Source organism: Cololabis saira, chromosome 24 (assembly GCF_033807715.1).
Source record: "Cololabis saira isolate AMF1-May2022 chromosome 24, fColSai1.1, whole genome shotgun sequence".
Taxonomy (NCBI): Eukaryota; Metazoa; Chordata; class Actinopteri; order Beloniformes; family Belonidae; genus Cololabis; species Cololabis saira.
In genome coordinates this window covers 2,870,169-2,893,393 of record NC_084610.1, presented here as the reverse complement: position 1 = coordinate 2,893,393, position 23,225 = coordinate 2,870,169, and the positions used below count along the sequence as shown (strand labels likewise).

The 23,225-nt window shown below is 40.4% G+C and overlaps 1 protein-coding gene across 1 annotated transcript in view; it reads left to right on the top strand.

The window, feature by feature from the left end:
• LOC133425418 (collagen alpha-2(V) chain-like) overlaps window positions 1-23,225 on the top strand; it is a 56,137-nt gene that overhangs the window by 25,362 nt on the left and 7,550 nt on the right. The window contains exons 20-49 of the mRNA XM_061716267.1: window positions 8,759-8,857; window positions 8,958-9,002; window positions 9,114-9,212; window positions 9,951-10,004; window positions 10,087-10,194; window positions 10,286-10,339; window positions 11,079-11,177; window positions 11,293-11,346; window positions 11,440-11,538; window positions 11,639-11,692; window positions 11,805-11,858; window positions 11,944-11,997; window positions 13,449-13,502; window positions 13,590-13,634; window positions 13,781-13,879; window positions 13,980-14,087; window positions 14,223-14,276; window positions 14,370-14,423; window positions 14,600-14,653; window positions 14,768-14,821; window positions 14,920-15,027; window positions 15,118-15,171; window positions 15,272-15,325; window positions 17,554-17,715; window positions 17,792-17,899; window positions 18,721-18,828; window positions 19,438-19,491; window positions 19,572-19,679; window positions 20,017-20,070; window positions 20,203-20,310. Of these exons, the coding sequence (XP_061572251.1) occupies window positions 8,759-8,857; window positions 8,958-9,002; window positions 9,114-9,212; window positions 9,951-10,004; window positions 10,087-10,194; window positions 10,286-10,339; window positions 11,079-11,177; window positions 11,293-11,346; window positions 11,440-11,538; window positions 11,639-11,692; window positions 11,805-11,858; window positions 11,944-11,997; window positions 13,449-13,502; window positions 13,590-13,634; window positions 13,781-13,879; window positions 13,980-14,087; window positions 14,223-14,276; window positions 14,370-14,423; window positions 14,600-14,653; window positions 14,768-14,821; window positions 14,920-15,027; window positions 15,118-15,171; window positions 15,272-15,325; window positions 17,554-17,715; window positions 17,792-17,899; window positions 18,721-18,828; window positions 19,438-19,491; window positions 19,572-19,679; window positions 20,017-20,070; window positions 20,203-20,310 (2,313 nt within the window). The remainder of the gene's footprint in view (window positions 1-8,758; window positions 8,858-8,957; window positions 9,003-9,113; window positions 9,213-9,950; window positions 10,005-10,086; window positions 10,195-10,285; window positions 10,340-11,078; window positions 11,178-11,292; window positions 11,347-11,439; window positions 11,539-11,638; window positions 11,693-11,804; window positions 11,859-11,943; window positions 11,998-13,448; window positions 13,503-13,589; window positions 13,635-13,780; window positions 13,880-13,979; window positions 14,088-14,222; window positions 14,277-14,369; window positions 14,424-14,599; window positions 14,654-14,767; window positions 14,822-14,919; window positions 15,028-15,117; window positions 15,172-15,271; window positions 15,326-17,553; window positions 17,716-17,791; window positions 17,900-18,720; window positions 18,829-19,437; window positions 19,492-19,571; window positions 19,680-20,016; window positions 20,071-20,202; window positions 20,311-23,225) is intronic.

Below are 23,225 nucleotides of genomic sequence, written 5' to 3'. Positions count from 1 at the left end.
TCAGAATCCCTCATAGAGAAGGTTAGAAACGGTAAAAATAAAGACATGGCCCAGAGGCTGAATTTCTCATTTATGTAGAAAAAACCTTCAAAAGCTTGTTTTTAAGACATTCAATGCCTGTTTAAAATATACATTAAATGCCATAATAGGTCACCTTTAAATAATGTTTAAGCAAATGAAGCAATTCTCGCCAAATCCAGTAAATTCCAGTTGTCCCTGAACGCACCAGGAGGATAATCGGTCAAATTTAGAATTCCGACCGGTCCCTGAATGCACCTCCTCCGCGGCGCTGCGCGGTCCCGACTAGATCTCGGCTGAAAGCCGATAATAATATAATACAATTGCAAAGCTGCTGTGAAATAAGGTGTAATACATGCACTGTAATTATTTTCTGTATAAAAATTGAATTTAAAAAGACGGGTTTGACTCAAAATCAGTGTGGTTTTATTTAAGTGGTCTCTGTGTCGGTAGAGAAATAAAAAAAGCGAGCTGCATGTCGGCAGTTTTACTGGGGGGATGATTTGGACCGTTTTTATTTCAGGGGGGGATGCCATCCCCCCCTCATCCCCCCTCAACTCCAGTACTGTTTATAATAAAGTGTCTTATAAATCAATAATTTTAAAATCTCAATCCTTATTTTCATTTAAAGGCCAGGGCTTATAGGCTACATATTTACACTGTGTAGCCTGAAAGTGAACTGCAACTTACGTGCGGACGCATCTTTGTTGACATTTGGCCGTGTCTTCCTCCAGCGCCTTTTTTTTCTCTCTCCCTCTCGGTGCCGCCTTTCCTCTTTTTCTTTTTTACCCGGCTGGGTGTGCATTATTTGCCTCTGGACTCGTCTCCCGGTCCACTCGCGCACACGCACACGCACACGCGGCCACGGCGCGCTGTCTGTTCGGTGATACTGTTGGGGCGGGTGTTAATTTGAAACAAACCAACTATCTTGCCCAACTCACAAGCTACTGGCCTGAGTGGCCTCTGATTCGCCTGGCCTGACTCTCTAACTTGGAAAAAAAGTCAAATAGCCGGCGCTGCGGCGCACCAGCCGCCTGTGTAAAAAAAAAAAAAAAAAAGAGAGAGAGACGCAGGCGGCATCCTAGACCGGCGCATCGGGAATACTCCCGGTTCTCCCTATGGCCAGTCCGGGCCTGGTTAGAGTATTAGTTGCCGCAAAACTAACTGCGTCTCAACACTGATGCACAGGGAGGTGCGCGCGCATAAGCGCCCCGCCCCCCCGTCCTCCTGCGCAGGAGCGCGCCCCCTCCCCTTTCTCTTCCCCAACTCAGAGCTGCATTTTGCGCGTTCACGTGTGTGACAGTCTGAGACAGGGTGGCAATGATTCATTCGACATAAATATTCATTTAAAATCACGTATTTGAAGGACTTTATTGACATTCACACAATATTTTCACATTACAGTAAACAATGTATTTGCGAAGTCGGATGTTAATTTTGACATTTTATGGCAAAGCCATAGCTTTTTACGTTATTAGTTAATGTTTTTAATTTTTAGAGTGACAAAGTTCTCCGAAAATAATATGTTCCAGTGTATGATTTTTTAGTCCTGTTTTAAGCTATCTGAAACTGCCATTTAATTTTCCTTACACAAAATCTTTGATTTTTAATTAATATTTTTCCAGAAATACAGAGTGACATAAAAATGCCAATTCCTTTCAAATTACGGCCACGATACGCGACACAGTCAACAAGGAACCTACTGCCAATCATATGTGTCGATTGTGTTAAGATTGGATAAACCAAACAGCAACTAAAGCACATAATTTGATGAAAAATGTATACCTGACCAAAAGGTGGCGCTATGGAGTTCATCCAAGATTGTCATATCCACTTGTTCAGAATGGAAGCCTGATTACATGAATTGATTTTGGGTTGATTCTGATCAATTATGTTTAAGTTACAACAACTTTTATGTTCATGGCGAGACACCGAAATTTGACAACCTCTGACAGCGACGCCCTTTGACACAAACTTACAGTTTTCTCTGTCACTCATCGTCAATGCCTTACCTATTATCTCACCAACTTTGAGATCAATAAACTGATCTCGCTTGGAGCACAGATGCATACTACAAGACATGACAATTCCTGGTGCCAACAGGTGGCGCTACAACCGATCCTGAATATTCCACCATAGATGGGTTCAGGCTCAACCTACAATCATGCACATACGTTTTCGACCACATCAAATAATGTATTGCTGAATTACAGCCAATTGATGTTTGATGGCGAAGCTTAAAAATGACCTCAAACTTCGCCGGATCACTACGGTCACGCCCTCTGGCAGAAACTTAAAAGCTTCGCAATTTAGCGTCGGCCATGTGTCTAGATTGTACAAACCAAGTTGTGAGCCAATTCGATAAAATCTCTAGGAGGAGTTCGTTAAAGTACGAGGCCTAGAAATGATCAGAATTCATGAAAAATGACATTTTCTGTTCAAAATGCCGGACTTCCTGTGTAACTTAGAGCATGGGTCCAAAAGACTTTTTTGTAGCTCTTTGTCTAATATAATACACACATAAAGGTCATTGCTGTAAGTCAAACCATATTGTGGGGCTCGTCAAAAAACATAAAATAGGTGGCGCTATAGAGCCCATTCTTGTGGACCCATGCCTGTCGCCCATAGAATACGTAATTTTACGCGACTCTGGAAGCGTGTGCAAAATTTGGTGAGTTTTCCAGCATTTTAAGGCCTCCAAAAAGGCAATTTATTTACGGCGAGAATAATAATAATAATAATAATTAAAGCTGCAAGCAGCGATGAACGGGCCCTCGCACTCACGGCCACCGCCCACCATAAGCATATCAGAAATGACACCACCCACGACTTCCTATGTCAAACCATTCAAAAGTTATGGCAGAAAAAAGGGACAACCAATCAGAAGAAGGGGCGGGGCTAATTCAGGCCAATGAAGGTCAAGGACTCCATACAGAATCTGATGACACCACCCACGACTCTCTATGTCAAACCATTCCAAAGTTATAGCAGAAAATCGGGACAACCAATCAGAAGAAGGGGCGGGGCTAATTTGAGCCAATTATGGTCAAGGACTCAATACCGAGTCCGATGACACCACCCACGACTCTTTATGTCAAACCTTTCAAAAGTTATGGGAGAGAAAGGTATTCTAGTGGGCGCTGTTGAGCCGTTAGGCAACGCCCATTAATGCAAACCATGAAATATCAAATGTATCGACAGGCCTGGCTTTTCTTTAAGTTGCGACATGATACAGGTGTGTACCAATTTTCGTTCATGTACGTCAAACCGTATTATGGGGCTTGAGGCGCAAAGTTTTTTCTGTCTGAACCAATCAGATGAAGGGTGGGCGCGCTTTTTGCCGTCTAGCGTCGCCACGGTAACGCTTTTGAAAGCAAAAAGTAATGCGTGGTGTCGGAGGATGGAGACGCACATTTTGATGTATAACACACCTGGGTGCACGTTAGGGTTCGGGCTGAATTAATGACCGAAGAAATGGCATAAATTGCGCCAAAATTACACGATTAATTCAAAATGTTCAAAATGGCTGACTTCCTGTTCGGTTTCGGGCATGGCGCCAAGAGACTTTCCTTTAAGTTGCGACATGATACAGGTGTGTACCGATTTTTGTGCATGTACGTCAAAGTGTATTGTGGGACTTGAGGCACGAAGTTTTATCTGTATGGACCAATCAGATGAATTGGGGGCGCGCTTTTTGGCGTCTATCATCGCCACGGTAACGCTTTTGACTGAGAAAAGTTATGCACGTTATTGCAGGATGGAGACGCACATTTTGATGTATAACACACCTGGGTGCACGTTACGGTTCTGGCGAAGAAGCGGCTGAAGGAATGGCATAAATTGCGCCAAAATTACATGATTAATTCAAACTGGCCGACTTCCTGTTGGGTTTCGGCCATGGCGCCAGGAGACTTTTCTTTAAGTTGTGCTATGATACAGGTGTGTACCGATAAAGGAAGCTCTGAAAACCTTAACAAACCATGGTTTACTATAGAACTTAGGAAATCCGCAAATTCAAAATTTAATGTCTATGAGTTTTGGTTCAAATATAAATCATTGGTATAGTATGCATAAATGGCTTTATGAGGGTGACACTTCCATTATAGATAAAATGTATTTCAAAATGGTTTTCAAAAATTAAAGGACACATGAGTCTATCTTTCTTGAAAAGTTAATTTAATTACTGATACTTATTAAAATATACATTTTGTTAAGGAAATCTATTAATTTTGAGATAAATCACGGTCGCCCCCAATTACTTTTTTAAGGTCGTTGCCCTATTAATGTAGGTTTAAAAACACTAAAATACCTTTGTTTTAAGTTTTCACATATATGCACACTACATTCCAAATGTTTGGAAAATGGCCAAATACATCTTTATTTTAAGTATTTTAAAAATAGGCCTCTCAAAGGCCTTATACATCATTGACCCACAATTGTGATTCAGGCTTAAAGCTCCCCTGCTACACGTCATTCAGGCAGCCAATCAGCACAGAGCCTCATTAACATAGCCCCCCCTCCCCTCAGAATCCCTCATAGACAAGGTTAGAAACGGTAAAAATAAAGACATGGCCCAGAGGCTGAATTTCTCATTTATGTAGAAAAAACCTTCAAAAGCTTGTTTTTAAGACATTCAATGCCTGTTTAAAATATACATTAAATGCCATAATAGGTCACCTTTAAATAATTTTTAAGCAAATGAAGCAACGGTAAATTCTCGCCAAATACAGTAAATTCCAGTTGTCCCTGAACGCACCAGGAGGATAATCGGCTTTTTAGAATTCCGACCGGTCCCTGAATGCACCTCCTCCGCGGCGCGGCGCGGTCCCGACCAGATCTCGGCTGAAAGCCGATAATAATATAATAAAATTGCAAAGCTGCTGTGAAATAAGGTGTAATACATGCACTGTAGTTATTTTCTGTATAAAAATTGAATTTAAAAAGACGGGTTTGACTCAAAATCAGTGTGGTTTTATTTAAGTGGTCTCTGTCTCGGTAGAAGACAGAGACATGAAAGACATGGAAAAAAGCGAGCTGCATTACAGACATGCGCCGCCGAAATACATCGGTGAAAACTATTCCACAGGAATATTTCACCATAGATGTCTTAAGACGACTCTACAATTATGCACACAATAAAAAAATACTTACAGATTAGGTTGGGACTCGTGTGAAAACACTGGAGGATTCATGTCGTGTGAGGAACGTCAATACGGTGCGCACGCAACAACGTACCCCCGCTCCCCCCCTCCCTCCCCCTCGGCCTCCGCTCCGCTGCAGGAGCCAGCTTGCTTTAAATCCAATGGATTTAAATAAATATTCATTACCAATCGTGCGTTTTACGCACCTTAATGCCAAAAATATATTTTCACATCACAGTAAACAATATTTTTACGAAGTTTACGAAGTTAATTGGACATGGCATGACAAAAATATGATTTAATTGTATATGAATACATTTTTGGAAAAAGAGAGTTACAAAGTTCTTCAAAAGCGATATGTACCACCGTATGATTTTTTAGTCATGTCGAAATGTATCTAAATCTGACATTTTATTGTCTTAAGACCAAGCCTATGATTTTAAATGATTATTTTACCAAAAAAATCAGAGTGACGTAAAATGGCAGTTCCCTTCAAGTTATGACCACGATACTCAACACAGTTAATAAGGACGCTTATGACAATAATATGTGTCGATTTCATTGTGATTGGATCAATGAAACAGCAATGACAGCACATAATTTGATGAAAAATGTATACCTGACCAAAAGGTGGCGCTATGGATTTCAATCCAAGATTGTCATATCCACTTGTTCAGAATGGAAGCCTGATTACATGTATTGATTTTGGGTCAATTTGGACCAAGTATGTTTAAGTTACAACAACTTTTATGTTCATGGCGAGACACAGAAATTTGACCACCTCTAACGGCCACGCCCTTCGATAAGAACGTACAGTTTTCTCTGTCAGTCATCGTCAATGTCTTACCTATTATCTGACCAACTTTGAGATCATTAATCTCATCTCGCTTGGAGCACAGATGCATACTAGAAGACATGACAATTCCTGGTGCCAACAGGTGGCGCTACAACCGATCCTGAATATTCCACCATAGATGTCTTCAGGCTCAGTCTACAATCATGCACATACGTTTTCAACCACATCAAATCATGTATTGCTGAATTACAGCCAATTGATGTTTGATGGCGAAGCTTAAAAATGACCTCAAACTTCGCCGGATCACTACGGTCACGCCCTCTGGCAGAAACTTAAAAGCTTCGCAATTTAGCGTCGGCCATGTGTCTAGATTGTACAAACCCAGTTGTGAGCCAATTCGATAAAATCTCTAGGAGGAGTTCGTTAAAGTACGAGGCCTAGAAATGATCAGAATTCATCAAAAATGACATTTTCTATTCAAAATGCCGGACTTCCTGTGTAACTTAGAGCATGGGTCCAAGAGACTTTTTTGTAGGGCTTTGTCTGATATAATAGACACATAAAGGTCATTGCTGTAAGTCAAACCATATTATGGGGCTCGTCGAAAAACATAAAATAGGTGGCGCTATAGAGCCCATTCTTGTGGACCCATGCCTGTCGCCCATAAAATACGTAATTTTACGCGACTCTGGAAGCGTGTGCAAAATTTGGTGAGTTTTTGAGCATTTTAAGGCCTCCAAAAAGGCAATTTATTTACGGCGAGAATAATAATAATAATAATAATAATAATAATAATAATAATAATAATAATAATAAACATCACAGATACAATAGGGTCCTCGCACTTTCAGTGCTCGGGCCCTAATAAACATCACAGATACAATAGGGTCCTCGCACTTTCAGTGCTCGGGCCCTAATAAAAGGCTTGCAATATTTCAGTTGATTTGTAATGAATCCAGAATGTATGACATTTTTGTTTTTTTTGTTTTTTAGTCCTGTATCTTGACACTTGAATTGAAATAAATGTTAATCTCTGGGATGAAAGATTCTGTTCAACTGATTTTAAGCTCTTTTTCAGGTTTTAGATCTGAACTATCAAATTACTAGTTAGTTTAAACAGAAGTGCAGCACCCTGCATGTAACTGCTTATTATCCCCTCTGCCATACATCCCTCACAAGTTTGCCCTTTTCAGGTTCGTCTAGATCTTTACGCCGACGTTCTTTAAATTACACTTAATTACCCTTAAAGCATGTTATTAGCTGCACTGCATATTCTGTGTATGTACAGAACTTACAATAACTAGCCTGACAACTCACATCAAGCCACATGGACCCCACACCGAGCCCAGTCCGCCGTCTGAATTCTCTTCCTCTTTGATAGAAAGAATTAGTCAGAGTGGTAGTTTCAGACGGACAGACACACAGACGCTGCTTTTAGATGCTTTGGATAGACAACCAATCAGACAAGACAAGCATGGGGATGTTGGAAGATCAGCTAAAGATATCCAAAATGCTGTGTAGTTGAGTTGAGTTTTGGATGATAGTTCTTCCCTGAGATAAGTCTGAAAACTTTCATCATACTTTTTTAAAAATAATTGCAGATATTAGTGAATTGAATCACAGACCATGTTGTTTTCTCACTTTAAAGCCTTGTGTCCTAACATTCAGTCATCCTCACTCCTCGTTCTCATTTGTAGACAAATCCAGTTATCTAAAAATGGGAGCATAAAAGAAAGCATTGATTTAAAGAGGAGCAATTTCACTTTGCTGCCATCGCCATATTAGAGAAACCAAAATGTTATGAAAAGTTATGATTTGGTTTATTATAAAATAATGCAAATAATGTATAAAGCTAGATTAAAGTTACCCCGTGTCTGTGTACGGTTTTTCTCAATACATGAGTCAAAATATAATTTGCGTGATGTTTGTAAATTTGTTGTACAAAAAGCTAGAAAAGAGACTAAAAGGAGACGTTTATCTGTTGTGGGAGTTAAACTATGGAATGACGCTAACCTAGATTTACTAATGTGCAGCTCATTTTTGGTTTACAAAAAAAAAGATTTGTAGAGCAATCTTTCAAAGCTACAAATGTTAATGTTTATTTGTTTTTGTTTGTTGCTGTTCTCTGATATTTATATATACAGGACTGTCTCAGAAAATTAGAATATTGTGATAAAGTTCTTTATTTTAATAATGCGATTAAAAAAACAAAAATGTCATACATTCTGGATTCATTACAAATCAACAGAAATATTGCAAGCCTTTTATTATTTTAATATTGCTGATTATGGTTTACAGTTTAAGATTAAGATTCCCAGAATATTCTAATTTTTTGAGATAGGATATTTGAGTTTTCTTAAGCTGTAAGCCATGATCAGCAATATTAAAATAATAAAAGGCTTGCAATATTTCTGTTGATTTGTAATGAATCCAGAATGTATGACATTTTTGCATTACAGAAAATAAAGGACTTTATCACAATATTCTAATTTTCTGAGACAGTCCTTTATGTGTAAAAAAAAGTCTTTACTATTATATATGTAAACCTTATTGGTCCTTCTTTTCTGGTTTAGTTTTGCTATTGTTTGTTTGTATGTAAACCAGGCATTAATATAAGCACTTTGCTTCTGCCTGTGCCTTTTCAGTCACTATTTTTTGATAAGGTTTGTGTTTAATGTTTGTAGTGTGATGTGACTGAATAAAGAATTTCAATCAATCAAAAACCAAACTGTGTCCTACCAACCACCAAAGTGTGTTCTCTGGAGTCAAAGCTGCTAAATGTGAACAATGGTTTGTGCCGTAGGGGGAAGCCGGACCCCCAGGGGTCAGAGGGAGTCGAGGACAGCAGGGACCCCGGGGAGATTCTGGACGTGTAGGACCGTCTGGACCCACAGGAAAGGAGGCGCGTCACAATTACACCATTTTATCAAAGAGAATAGGAAGCTGAGCACATTTTCTTTCAATTACATTTCTAAAATGTGCTTTTGTTTGTGTTCAACCAGGGTGCAGCAGGAACTGACGGAGCACCAGGTGCACGTGGCTCATCAGTAAGTCTCCGTCAAACACTTTGACCTAATTACCAACAAAAATACATGTATTGTCAAACATTTTGTTGCTGTTCTTAAATTATTGTTAACTCTGGTTATTCTCTTTCATAGGGTTTAGTTGGTGTTCAGGGACCACCAGGGATGCTGGGTCCACATGGCCCCCCTGGACCTCAGGGAACCTCTGGAGCTCCTGGACCAAAGGGCCAACTGGTACGGAAAATCCTGCTTTATTACAGTTTCCTTCAGTACAAGGGTCAATGACCAATAAGGGTTTTCAACAGGTCAATTTTAAAATAGTAAAAAATAGAATATCTATTGCAGTAGTTCAAACATTAAGAATGTTGTGTACACATAAATTCATATAAAACTTTTAAATTAAGTGATTTTTGTCAAGATGAAGTGGCACTAGCCTTAAAAAGTAATGTGGTGCAACCATGATTCATATTAAAATAAAAAGTTTTCAGTTTTATACAAAAATGGTTGTTTTTTTTAATGGTCGCGCCACATGATATTTCATAAAATGGACATCACTCAAACTTTGTTTGTATATTATGATGGAAATATAAATATAAATGTGTATAGATCTTATACACTACAAGACATTTCTGAAATCATGCCAGGTAGGGCAGAAGATTGATTTAAAAACATTTAGAGTGATTTCAAAACAGTTTTCAAAACAAGAGTCATGGTGGGACGGTCGCACCACATGATATTTTGACGCTTAAAACAACAACTAAATCCCAAATAACTAGTATTTTTTGTAAAATTCAAGTGAGTCCATATGTGTTACAGGTAGGTCATATATATGGTATTTTTTAATCCATTTAAACCTTTTTTGAATTGAAAAAAAAATCTGGAAAATATACCCACAAACGTCAGTATAAATGTATCTGATCTTTATAGTTTGAAACTTTAATCGCTGGGTTTTTTTTTAATTTTCATTCACAGGGTGGAGTTGGAGTTCCTGGATTCAAAGGAGAAGCTGGATTGAAGGGAGAACGAGTGAGTAAAACAAGCCAAACATCCCAAACGTCATGTTTGTGGTGTTGGTCAGGTGATAAACTCGTGGACTGGTTTACGTTAGGGAGATCACGGGGCTCCGGGTCCTTTGGGTCCCATGGGAGAAGATGGTAAGCGTGGGTCTCGAGGTGATGGTGGATCCATGGGGGCTCCAGGTTCCTCAGGAGAGACAGTGAGTCCACCATTTTAATTTATCAGATTATTAACCCGCTCCAACATTGTTGAGAAAACTGGATAATGGAGGGATGCTTTGTTTCTTTCAGGGAGCTCCAGGAAACAGAGGTTTCCCCGGTGCTGATGGTTTACCAGGCCAAAAGGTGAGTAACTCTTTGTAATTATTAGTGAGCATCATCTTTAATATACACTGTAAGAAAAAAAACGTTGTTTTTACGGAAAAAAACTGGCAGCTATGGTTGCCAGAATAATACTGTAAAAGATACAGCGGATTGTAAAACACATTACAGAACAACCTGTACATTTTACAATTTCAAACTGTAATCCTTTACAAAAAAACATCATACAATTTATGTACAAAACTGGTCAATTCAACATCCATTTTCAGCCAAATTAGCATGACTATACCTTCATTAAAGCTATTTTCTCCTGTACAATTTACGTGCAGCCATTGCTTATTTTACATCTAATCCCATTAAATTTCACTGGAAAACATCAAAATAGAGGTATTATTAATCTGTAAAAGCCTCATTATAAGACTATAAGAGTAATTTGACTGAATTTTTCCGCTTATTTTATTAAAAGATTGTGTGTTGTGTAATATATTTTATAGTATTAATAGCGGCGTTTTGTTGTGAAATAAACATCTACATATTATCATAGAATTATTTGAGTAATTTCTTCATTAAATGAGTTATTACCAGTTAGACAGACAAACTCTGACACAATGTCAACAAAGATTTTCATCTGTAACATTTACGGTCCTTCACCGTTGCTATTTCACACTTTTTTACGGTAATTTCTACAGGCTTTTCTTACATTGTAGCTCCTTTTCTTATTTTGAATATATCATTTATTCATTTGTATTTTTTTGCTGGACAGGGAGCCCAAGGTGAAAGAGGGCTTTCAGGGTCAGGTGGTCCCAAAGGTTTATCTGGAGACCCAGGACGCAATGGAGAGCCTGGTTTAACAGGAGCTCGGGTAAGACAGGCACAACCCCACTAAATACTGAAACTCAAACACACGTTTCCTATTGCATTTTTATAAACGCATAGATGCCGCCTTACGTTCATTTCAAAGACTTCTTATTTCACAGGGTCTCACGGGACTTATTGGTGCCTCTGGTCCTGAGGGAAGGCAAGGACCACTGGTACGCAGAATCTTCCACCACTTTCTTATGCAAGTGATTTCTTTTTTTTGTTAGGAGACGGGGTAATTTAAATGTTTCTCCCTGTTTTGTTAGGGCTCAGCAGGAGACGATGGTAAACAGGGCCCAGCTGGTCCTACTGGAAACAGAGGAGCTGCTGGACTCATGGGCCTGCCGGGACCAAAGGGCTTCCAGGTCAGTAAAGAAGTGTTTCATCTTACCTGTTGTATAACGTAAGCAGGGATTATGTGGAGTATTGTGATGAAAATGCACTAAATTAAGTGTTTATTTATAGGGTGATGCTGGCAAGATTGGAGAAGCCGGGAGTTCTGGAGGTCCAGGTCAAAGGGCAAGTTATGCTTAACTTTTTACACCATGTGTTGCTTTTGTTATTCTAGGGCTTTATTCTCTTTATCCAAGTGAAAATGCTTCCTAAACACTGAACATCTCCTAACTTCCAGGGAGTAAATGGGAAAGATGGAGAAGAGGGCGCTGCCGGTCCACCTGGCCCAGCTGTAAATAAATCATTTTATTCCATTAATATTGCTTGTTAAACCTTTTTTTTGTATCATATTATACTATATTGAGTTTCTTTTACAGGGCCTTGCAGGAAAAAGAGGAGAGCAGGGACCTCAGGGAGTGAGCGGTTTCCAGGTAAAAAAAAACAACTGGACTAATCCCCCTCAGGTTTCTGAGAGAGATGGCCCATTTTTTGGGCAATATCTGAATCTGTCCATCCAGCCTCACTTCAAAAGTCATTCCTGAAGTAACATGTTAAATGAGCCATTACAGCAACCATTCATTGTTAACCAGATACTATGGCAGTCAGACAGAGTTATGTCTCAGATCATCACACGCTGGCCTAGACCGGGGCTCGGCAACCCGCGGCTCTAGAGCCGCATGCAGCTCTTTAGCGCCGCCCTAGTGGCTCCTGGAGCTTTTTCAAAAATGTTTAAAAATGGAAATAGATGGGGGAGGGAAATATATATTTTTTGTTTTAATATGGTTTCTGTAGGAGGACAAACATGACACAAACATTCTTAACATTTTCCAATGCTGTAAAAATGTGTAGGATAAATATTAAATTTCAACATTTCTGTTAACGAAGATTTGCGTCATAGCCTGCGACACACGTTTCTACCAGCAGGGCGGCGCCAGGCAGGTGGCTGCTGTGAACAAACCGGCCAAAGGGATTGTTTGCAAAGGGAAAAAGGGAAAATAACTGAGGAGAAAAGAGGATTCAACATTTCTTGGACCGAATCATTTGCATTCATTGCCTGAATGTTAATAATATAACCAATATAGATACATGCAGCATGTGTTGCCTTCATTATAAGGCTGATACAAGACTTAATTGTTTGCTGCTCTGGACATATTTGTTTTTTTTGGTCCAATATGGCTCTTTCAACATTTTGGGTTGCCGACCCCTGGACTGGACGGTACCAGGGGTAAAGGTAGCTGGTCCAGTCGACCACAGTCCACTTCAGCCCCAGCTCAGCCCCTGTTGGGCGGCCTTCAGTAGCCCTGGTTTAGTCTCCGCGTAAGCCATTTTTACCCTCTTCGGCACCAACAGTGTTGGTGGTCGGTTAGTACAATTAACAGGACAACAATCCATACTTTATTTGAGATAAGTGGGATTATGAAAGTTGACCTACTTATATGTCAAATTTACTAAAAAAAAATGCTGAGAGCAATGTAGCTAAAGGGACACCCAGCTGGTAAAACCATACCTGCAATGAAGCTGTTACACATAAAATCATGCCCCTTATTATGCATAAATCTGTGGCTTTTGACATTGTTACATGGTGAGATACACATAAACTCACTTAAAATTCAAACAGTTTTCACAGATATGAAATAGCTATTAAAAACAAAACGTGTTTTTTGAACAGAGCTGTACCTGACCTGGATCATGAACAATGAGATGTTCAATCTGTACCTTTACATGTCACATTGAACATAAAAGCTCATTTTAATTCTTTGTTATTAATTAATTCTTCAAGCTTTTAACCTTAAACTACTTATTTAAATAACCCAGTATATAAATTAGAATGTGAATAGTTTCTTATCTCTTTGGCATTAAAGAAAAGCTTTGTGCTTTGTAGGGTTTGCCTGGGACACCAGGACCACCCGGAGAGTCAGGAAAACCAGGTGACGAGGTACATGAAAGTTACACATTTAAAAAGAAGCATTTCTTCATATTTATACGAGAGGGGAATTACAATTTTATTTTAAATCTTTTGCAGGGTGTTGCTGGAGAGCTTGGTTCTGCTGGTGACACAGGTCCAAGAGTAAGTCCATTGGTCCGGCTAAAGTCTGTCTCCACTGCTGGATCCAGACTTTATTCAATACTCTGTGATAAATTGGTCACTTTGTATTTGTAATGATGTATTAAGCAATAATGAATGGCTCGGCATACATATGTATATCTTTTCAGGGAGAACGAGGTCCTCCTGGAGAGAGAGGTGAAACTGGCCCTAATGGGCTTCTGGGACCCAAAGGTGGTCCAGGTGGACCAGGACCTGATGGACCAAAGGTATAGTTCTAATAAAACCACCGGCGGGGAAACCTGTTCAACTGAAGATGGTTACATTTGGTTTTAAAAGCTTTTTTGTGGTGCCTGACATCTATTTCAGGGTAGCGCAGGTCCAACGGGCGGTGTTGGAGAACCAGGAGGTCCAGGACTTCAGGGGATGCCGGGGGAGAGAGGCATATCTGGATCCTCAGGGCCAAAAGGAGATGCTGTGGGTTAAACAAATATCATTACATCATCTGCAAAGAAACAGAGCCACACTTTCCACCACTAACCGTAAATCTGGAACCTGTTGACTATTACTTTGTGTTCTTTCGTCACTTACTGTATGGATTTCCTTTAAAAGGGTTCTGTTGGAGGGAAAGGAACTGAAGGAAAGGCAGGAGCTGATGGTGCGAGGGTGAGTTGGATCATCCAAAGTTTGAGTCAAAACAATTTCCAGTGATGACACAAAGAGTGAAAACACTGTTCTCTCAATATTTCATTACAAAAGGGGCTTCCTGGTCCCGTTGGACCAGTTGGTTCCAGTGGACCCAATGGAGAGAAGGTGAGATGCTACGTATTTCAATGAACCAAAAATCTCCTCAGTAAAAAAATAAACTTTCTCTCCTAGCTTGGAATAAAAAAAACAACATTTATAGCATATTTAAACCTGCTGCCACTGAACACATGGTGTGTTTCAATGACCAGATAGTTATCAACTGGTATTCTCTTTTATATCAGGGTGAAACGGGTCCATCAGGACCTAATGGACGTCGAGGTTCAAGAGGAATTGCTGTCAGTAGAAGTTTTTATTTTTAACTAATATTACATTTAAGAAGTATTAGTATGTTTTATTAAAAAAGAACAACTCCTGATGACCCATGTGTGTGTTTGTGGTGATGTTGATAGGGTTCTACTGGTGCTCATGGTCCTATTGGAGCTGCTGGTTTCCCTGGAACTTCTGTAAGTGACCATTAAAACCTAAAACACTCCCAAAAGATAAGATCATTCATTTGAGATGAGGCTAATTTCTGTTTTGTTTTCCCATTCTCTCTCTACAGGGTCCAGATGGTCAACCAGGAGTCAAGGGAGAAACAGGTGAGCCTGGTCTGAAAGGAGAAACAGGAGCACCAGGACCCCAGGGCATGGCTGGGAAAACGGGATCACAGGTACGCCGAAGTACACGGTGTCAGAATCCAAGTAAACAAATAATCCAGTTTAGTGTGTGGATCACCATCTTACACCTCGTGTGTTTGCAGGGGCCTGGTGGCGTGTCTGGACTGAAGGGTGCAAGAGGATCTACAGGTCCTTCTGTAAGTAGGTCCAGGAACACTGAAAATCCACTTTTATAGTACTTTGTATGACTGTGTAACTGTACAAGTACCATTATACTGAAGGCCCTTCTCCCCACAGGGCTCTCCTGGGTTCCCTGGGCTGGCAGGAGGAGTTGGTCCACATGGCCCTCTTGTAAGTTGAAACATCTCACTGATTTGAACTTAAGTGTTTAAACTTTCACCCACTGTTGGCTCAGATTCAGTGGACGAGGCTTAAAGGAGACCTATTATGGAATCTAATAGCTATTTTAAACAGGCCTTGAATGTCTTAAAAACAAGCTTTTGATAGTTTTTGCTAAATAAATTAGAAATTCAGTCTCTAAACCATGTCTTTATCTTCCCATTCTCTAACCTCATTATCTATGCAGGATTCTGAGTGGGCGGGGCTATGATAATGAGGCTCTGTGCTGATTGGCTGCCTGAATAACGTGATACACCGCTACGAAAAAATAGCGGAAGCTCCGGCCGGTGGAGTTAGTTGTGGGCGTGGTTTCAGGCATTGCACCCGTCGTTCCGTAACGACAGGAGCAGAATCTAATTGGCTCGTAGATCCACATCACACTGGACGGCTCATCCGGGCGGCTATACAAACACTGCAGAATCTGGTTTTTTCCTCCTTCTCTGAGCTGGTCTGGGCAGGTTTTGAGGTGTACTGGGCAGGTTTTGAGGTGTTCTGGGCAGGTTTTGAGGTGTTCTGGGCAGGTTTTGAGGTGGTCTGGGCAGGTTTTGCGCATGTCCAACTGGGACAGTGAGTGTATTTCTCAGCTGGCCGGGGAATGCCTTGGAAGGCGTGGTTGGGGAGAAGGATATCTGTGCCGCAGCTTTGGCTGCTGAGCCTGAGACCCCAAACTAGAGAAGAAGGAGTTAATGGATGGATGGTTTGGCCTATTTGGGATTGAACTGACTTTTTGTATCGGCAGCGTTTAGGTTGGTGGCTGTGGTCCTGCTATGGCTGTCAGCAAACCCCGATTCAGTCTGTTTGTGGTGTGAAAGCTCCCTGACCTTGACGTGACCCAACTATGAGGTGTAATCCACGTTTTTGAGCTAAAAAGGTGCCGTAGACAGCTGGGTAGTGCATTGTGGGCTTTACATCGCTGAAAGTTGTCACAGTGCTTCTGGTGAGGCGTTTGAGCTACCGTGAAAATGAACTAAGTGAGTGAACGTGATCCAGGCCTATAGAGGAACATTCTGAGTTACAGACTGGCATAAGTTCTTTCTTTAAGTACCAGATTCTAAAGAATGTAAGTCGAGCTGTTATTTTCCAACATGTAAAGGGTGAAAAACTACGGAAGCGTATTGCATTCACTTGAGAGAAAAAAAATCTGCTCTGTTTTTCTGAATTAACAAGTTAATTATCTCAGAATTCCGAGAAAAGTTTTAATGAAAAAAAATAAATCTGCTCTGTATACAACCTGCGAGAAGCTCTCACGACCACAAAGTCCTGAGGTTTCTGCGCAAAGTCGACAAACTAATAACAATATCATCTATATAATTTAAAGACAAGAATATCTCCCAATGTTTCAAACCAAAAGCAAAAGAAAACTGGATTAAACTGGACAGGCGGGACATGTTTGCTTCCATCACATCGAGTTCTCAAGGGAATGACAGACTTTTTGCATGTTGTGAGGTATCTGGTTAATTCAGAACAGAGCAGAATTATTTTTTTTCATTAAAACTTTTCTCAGAATTCTGAAATAATTATCTCGTTAATTCAGAAAAACAGAGCAGATTTTCTTTTTCAAGTGAATGCATTACGCTTCCGTAAAAACCTCTGAATTTGACTTGACTTACTTACTTTCTTCAATTCAATTCAATTCAATTTTATTTATATAGCGTCTAATACAACAGAGTTGTCTCTAGACGCTTTACAGAGACCCATACCCAGAACATGACCCCCGAGCAGTTATTACATAAACAATGGCAGGTAAAAACTCCCCTAGTGGGAGAAAAACCTTAAGCCAAACAGTGGCAAGGAAAAACTCCCCTTTAGGAGGGAAGAAACCTTGAGCAGGACCAGGCTCATCAGGGGGGACCCTCCTGCCGAGGGCCAGACTGGTGGGTCAGGGACGGCAACAGCACAGCAGGCAGGTGGAAGCAGCAACGGGATGACCGGGGGTGGGGACCGCAGGCCAGCACACAGCTCCCGAAGCTCCGGCCCAATCAACAAGTCCCAGGTTGGGGTGCAGGGTCAGGAAAAGACTTGTGCTCCGTAATGCAAGCTACAAGCCACCTACTTTCACCTTCTTTCCTCAAATGTACTGGAAATGTGAAAAATAAACAAGTGGTTATCAAGCAGACATCGCATTCTCTTTCAGTTTGGTACCAGCTCTCAGTCAGTCATCTCTCATGTCTGTGTTTCAGGGTGCTGTCGGAGCTGACGGGCCAATCGGGATTACAGGAAAGCCGGGTCCTTCTGGAATCCGAGGAGAGAACGGATCCCCAGGACGTCAGGGCGAGCACGGACCTGCAGGCCAACCAGGCAGCCCCGGAGAGAAGGGAGACGCTGGAGAGGACGGGGCTTCGGTGAGACGCCTACTCTACATCTGCTGTTCTCCAAATACATTTCAGTTACTCACGTGCTGTCTTGCTTCTCTGTCAGGGCCCTGATGGGCCTCCAGGACCTGCTGGAAAATCAGGCCAGCGAGGAACTGTGGGTCAGCCGGGACTCCGAGGGGAGAGAGGCCTCGTGGGACTGCCAGGTCCTGCTGTACGTATTCCTACTGATGATGCTTCCTGTTGGGAGCTGCACAAATCCACTCTTAATCTCTGCAAGGACGTTTTTTCTATTATTATTACGTTTATTGAACAGGGACAAATGTATCAAACATTATTTCATAAAAAGTACAAAACAGATCATACATACAGGTTTCTAGCCAGAGCTAATTTGCAACCCCTGTCCCTGGTTAGGCCTTTACTTAAAATTAGAAAGTAGAGTTAAAACAGTAATAAAACCATTAAAATACAAAACATGCAAAACAGAATAAAGACAATACAAAGACAAGAAGCAAAAACACAAACCAGATAAGGACAGAAAACTAAAATAATACAGTGGTACAGTATGTTAAAGTCAATGTTCACAAGCTTGTTTCAGTTTCAGCCATTGTTTTACTTGTTGCTAAAAACCTTGAGCTCTGTCAGTATTTTGATTTCAGGTTCAGTGTATTCCATCATTTGGTACCAATTACCGAGAAGGATGACTGTCCAAATGTTGCTATCCTACAGTTACTGCTTGTTGCAGCCCTAGTTCTAATTCCACTGTTTTGTTTGTTTACCAATTGTCAGAGTATTTCTGGGGCAAAGGTTATTCACACATTTGAAAATAAGTTTTAAAAATGAGAAGTCTACAAAACTGTCAAAACTTAATAGATTGTATTTTTTGATAGTTTGGCAGTGATGCCATCTTACATCTTACAGGTTTTTGATCCATTACTTTCAGTGCCTGTTTATATAATGACCTAATAGGTGTAAGTGTCCGATTAGCTTGCTCCCTTATGGACTTACGGACATTTCTGTTAATCTGTTTGCCAGGGTCCACCAGGAAAACCAGGAACTTCTGGATCTCAGGGAGGCAAAGGTCCAGCTGGTGGGATGGGTTTACCTGGAGCCACTGGACCAGGAGGAGAACCCGGTCCCGAGGTTTGTCCTGTCCATTTCAGCTGTTCTCCAGCTTTTATTTGAGGTGTAAAGCCGGCCTTTCACCTGGACTGACTTGCAAAAGGTTCTGACTGTTTTGTGTGTCAATCAGAGCATCGGAAAATGGGGAATATGATGGACTTTTGTTGACCTCTCCTCCCATCACATTTTAAGTTCTTTGCAATGCATTCTAAGAATTGTGTCCAACAAAGAAACTACAACAAAGAAATTACATTTTTGTTGATGCTTTAGCATTCGGTGTCATAAGGTTGTAATACAGGACTGTCTCAGAAAATTAGAATATTGTGATAAAGTTCTTTATTTTCTGTAATGCAATTAAAAAAAACAAAAATGTCATACATTCTGGATTCATTACAAATCAACTGAAATATTGCAAGCCTTTTATTATTTTAATATGATCAGCAATATTAAAATAATAAAAGGCTTGCAATATTTCAGTTGATTTGTAATGAATCCAGAATGTATGACATTTTTGTTTTTGTAATTGCATTACAGAAAATCACAATATTCTAATTTTCTGAGACAGTCCTGTATTATTCTCCAGTCGCCTGTACTTCACTGATGTTTCGTGTCATTTATGTGATTATTCAGGGCATTGCAGGAGGAGAAGGATCTCCTGGTAAAGACGGTCTTGTTGGGGAACGGGTGAGAACCAATATTCTGTACACATGTATGTTTATGTCAGGGTAGATCTGTGTCTGCTAACAATCATGATCTGATTGTAGGGAGACAAGGGGGACTCTGGTCCGGAGGGCCTGGCTGGTGTTGCAGGGTCTTCAGGTAACGAAGGCCCGGTGGGGATGACAGGCGGCCCGGGTCAAATGGGCCCAAACGTGAGTTTTGCAAGAAATCTCCTTATTTTTTAATTACATTTGGCAATTGTGGCCGGGTGGAGAGGTTGACGGGACACGCACCTGTGTCCCATCCACCTGAGTGGCTGCCACGCCTCCACCCGGCCTGCCTTTATAACGCAGCGCTGGAGAGCAGAAAAGGGTCGGAGGAACTGCTGTCATGCTGGGTGCTTATGCACTGTGTGTGGGTGGTCTGGGTGTTTAATTGTTAAATAAAGGGTCTGCACAAGCTTCGTGTCTCTCCATCCTTCGGGCGGGCCCCCGTGGCACGCACCCTGCCACAGCAATTATTCATAATTTTTCTCCATTTTAAATGTAGGGTGGTAGAGGCCCTCCTGGATCCCTGGGACCACATGGTGTACGAGGATCAGTGGTATGAAAGGTTTTTTTTGTTCGTTTTTTTTTTGTTATTCTCTAAATAGCTGTTTCCTTTTGTTATTTTTTTTTTTAATAGCACCTGAGGTTGATTCTTTTTAAAACCAAGTACTGAATTGTCTGCTGTCAGGGCCCTCAAGGACCACAGGGAGAGAAAGGAGCGAAGGGAGACCAAGGAGAAAGAGGCCAGAAAGGACACAGAGGATTCACTGGCCTCCATGGTCTGCCAGGAATAACTGTGAGGAAATTATTGTTTTCTTTTTTTTTTTTTTCAAAGTGTTTTTATTAGAACCAGTTTCAGACATTACAAAAAACTTCAAGTGTACTGCTTATAGAAAAAGATAACATCAATAGTAACAGTATTAATAAAAATAAACAATAATAATACAATCGTCGAGCACAAATAAAAATACGTGCATCTGGTCTGAAAGTGCAACACTTGATACAGTACTTCACATTCCACTGTGTTCATTTTTTTTTTAAATTTTTTTTCCCTCCCACCCTAGAAAAACCCCCCCACCCCACCCCAGCTCACAACAAGACAACAAAGAAAGTACCGCAAACAATGTATAATAGGATAAAAAAAAAGCTTGCAAAAAATAAAAAATAAATAAATGTATATATACATACATATATATATGTATATACACATTCGTATGACTAGGCGCAAACTGTCAAAGTTAGTCAGGTAGCACTTTTAACTCAGAAAAAACAGATAGAAAGCATTGCCATTTCTGATAAAACCTTTCTGTGCATCCTCTCATTGTATATTTTATTTTCTCCAGTTTTAAAAAAAACATCATATCCTTAAGCCACAATGAAATCGAGGGATATCTGGCAGATTTCCAACGCAGCAATAAAGTACGCCTTGCTATTAAGGACGTAAAGGCCACAATATCCCTTTGTGCTGAACTCAAGACTAAGGAGGAGTCCGGAATTCCAAATATGGCAATAAATGGAGAAGGCAGCAGGGTCACTTTGAGAACTGTGGAGATAATTGTAAAGTAATTAGACCAGAAATTATATAATTCCGGACAGAAAAAAAACATGTGCCCAAGATGACAGGGAGAGCCCTTACATTTATCACAACTCCCATCCACTCCCGGGTAAATTTCAGAGAGTCTTAATTTTGAGAAATGGACTCTATACAATACCTTAAATTGAATCAAGCTAAGACGAGCACATGAAGAGGATGTTCTAATTCTCGTAATGGCATCCTCCCAAAGTTCTTCCGTTATTTGTATCCCCAATTCTTTCTCCCATGAATTTTTATACTTCTGACTTGATTCATCATTCAATATTAAAATAGAATTATAAAGCTTGGATATCACCCCTCTTTGTTGTGGACCATATGTAACCATACTTTCCCAGGGTTGAACAGGAGGTATAGAGGGGAAGTTGGCAAAACACTTGGTGACAAGGTTACGGATTTGAAAATAACGAAAAAGATGGGTGCCAGGTAAGTCATAGTTGGAAGATAAATTGGAGAAGCTATCAAAGAGGCCGGACCTATATAGTTGTCTTATTTGTTTAATACCCTTGTCATGCCAAATGGTGAATGATGAATCTGAGAGAGAAGGGGGAAACAAATGATTTTTAGTTAAAGGACACAGAGAGGAGGCAGCTACAAAGCCGAAACGCCGCCTAAATTGGAACCAAATTTTTAAAGTGTTGAGAACCACGTGACTGTCCGTATACAAAGATGGTTTTATAGGTAGTGATGAGTAAATTAATGCAGGTAATGATGAACCATGACAGGATGACAGTTCCATTCTACACCATGGGGAGAGAGGAAGCTTCAACCAATAGCAAATTTTCTGTATATGTGCCGCCCAATAATAAGATTGAAAATCCGGCAGTGCCAGTCCCCCACTAAGTCTGCATCTTTGCAATAATTTTTTACGAACTCTAGGCGGTTTCCCATTCCAAATGAAGCCAGTTATAATCTTATCTATAGAATCAAAAAAATTTTTTGGCAGAAAAAGGGGGATTGTCTGGAATAAAAAAAGAAACTTAGGTAAGATATTCATTTTAACAACATTAATCCTGCCCAGAAGGGAGAGAGGCAGATTTCGCCAATGCTGAACGTCAGAAGTTATTTTTGAAATGAGAGGGGAAAGGTTTGCTGAAGCTAGATCAGAGAAAGAGCGTGTTACATTTACGCCAAGATACTTGAAACCCGAGTGACAAAGTTTGAAAGGTATATCAGATTGTTGAAGACCACAGGCAGTCGTATTAACAGGAAAGCATTCGCTTTTCTCCAAATTTAATTTATAACCGGAAAAGGAGCTGAAAATATTTAAAATGTTCAAAACGTTGGGGATAGAACTAACTGGACTCGACACGTATAATAATAAATCATCCGCATATAACGATAGCTTGTGTTCGGTTCCATTCCGGACAATCCCACTGAATAAATCAGGCGAGCGCAAAGCAATGGACAAAGGCTCAATGGCAATAGCGAAAAGCAGGGGTGATAGTGGACAGCCTTGTCGTGTGCCACGTCCGAGAGGAAAATAATCAGAAAAAATATCGTTCGTTTGAACTCTAGCTTTCGGAGAAGTATAAAGGAGACGAATCCAGGTAACAAATTTCTCATTGAATCCAAATTTCCTCAGAACAGCAAACAAATACTCATATTCTACCCTGTCAAACGCTTTTTCCGCATCAAGCGAAATGACTATTTCTGGTGAATCAGATTGCTTTTTTGTATAAATAATATCCAAAAGGGTACGAACATTATAAAATAACTGTCGACCCCTGACAAAACCATTCTGCTCCTCTGATATGATTAGGGGAAGAACCTTCTCCAACCGGGAAGAGATTACTTTAGCTAACACTTTCACATCAGCATTAAGCAATGATAATGGTCTATAGGAGCCACATAGAGTTGGATCTTTGTCTTTTTTTTGAAGTAAAACAATAGAGGCTTGCGTTAAAGTCGGAGGGAGGGTACCACGTTCTAATGATTCATCAAATGTAGCTAGAAGCAAGGGCGACAATTTCTCTATAAACTTCTTATAGAATTCGATAGGGAACCCATCCGGGCCAGGTGCTTTGTTTGATTGCATTGCTTTAATTGAATTATTTATTTCAGCCAGGCCGAGTGGAGAATCTAGTTCCATTGCTGTCTCTGAGTCAATTACCGGATTT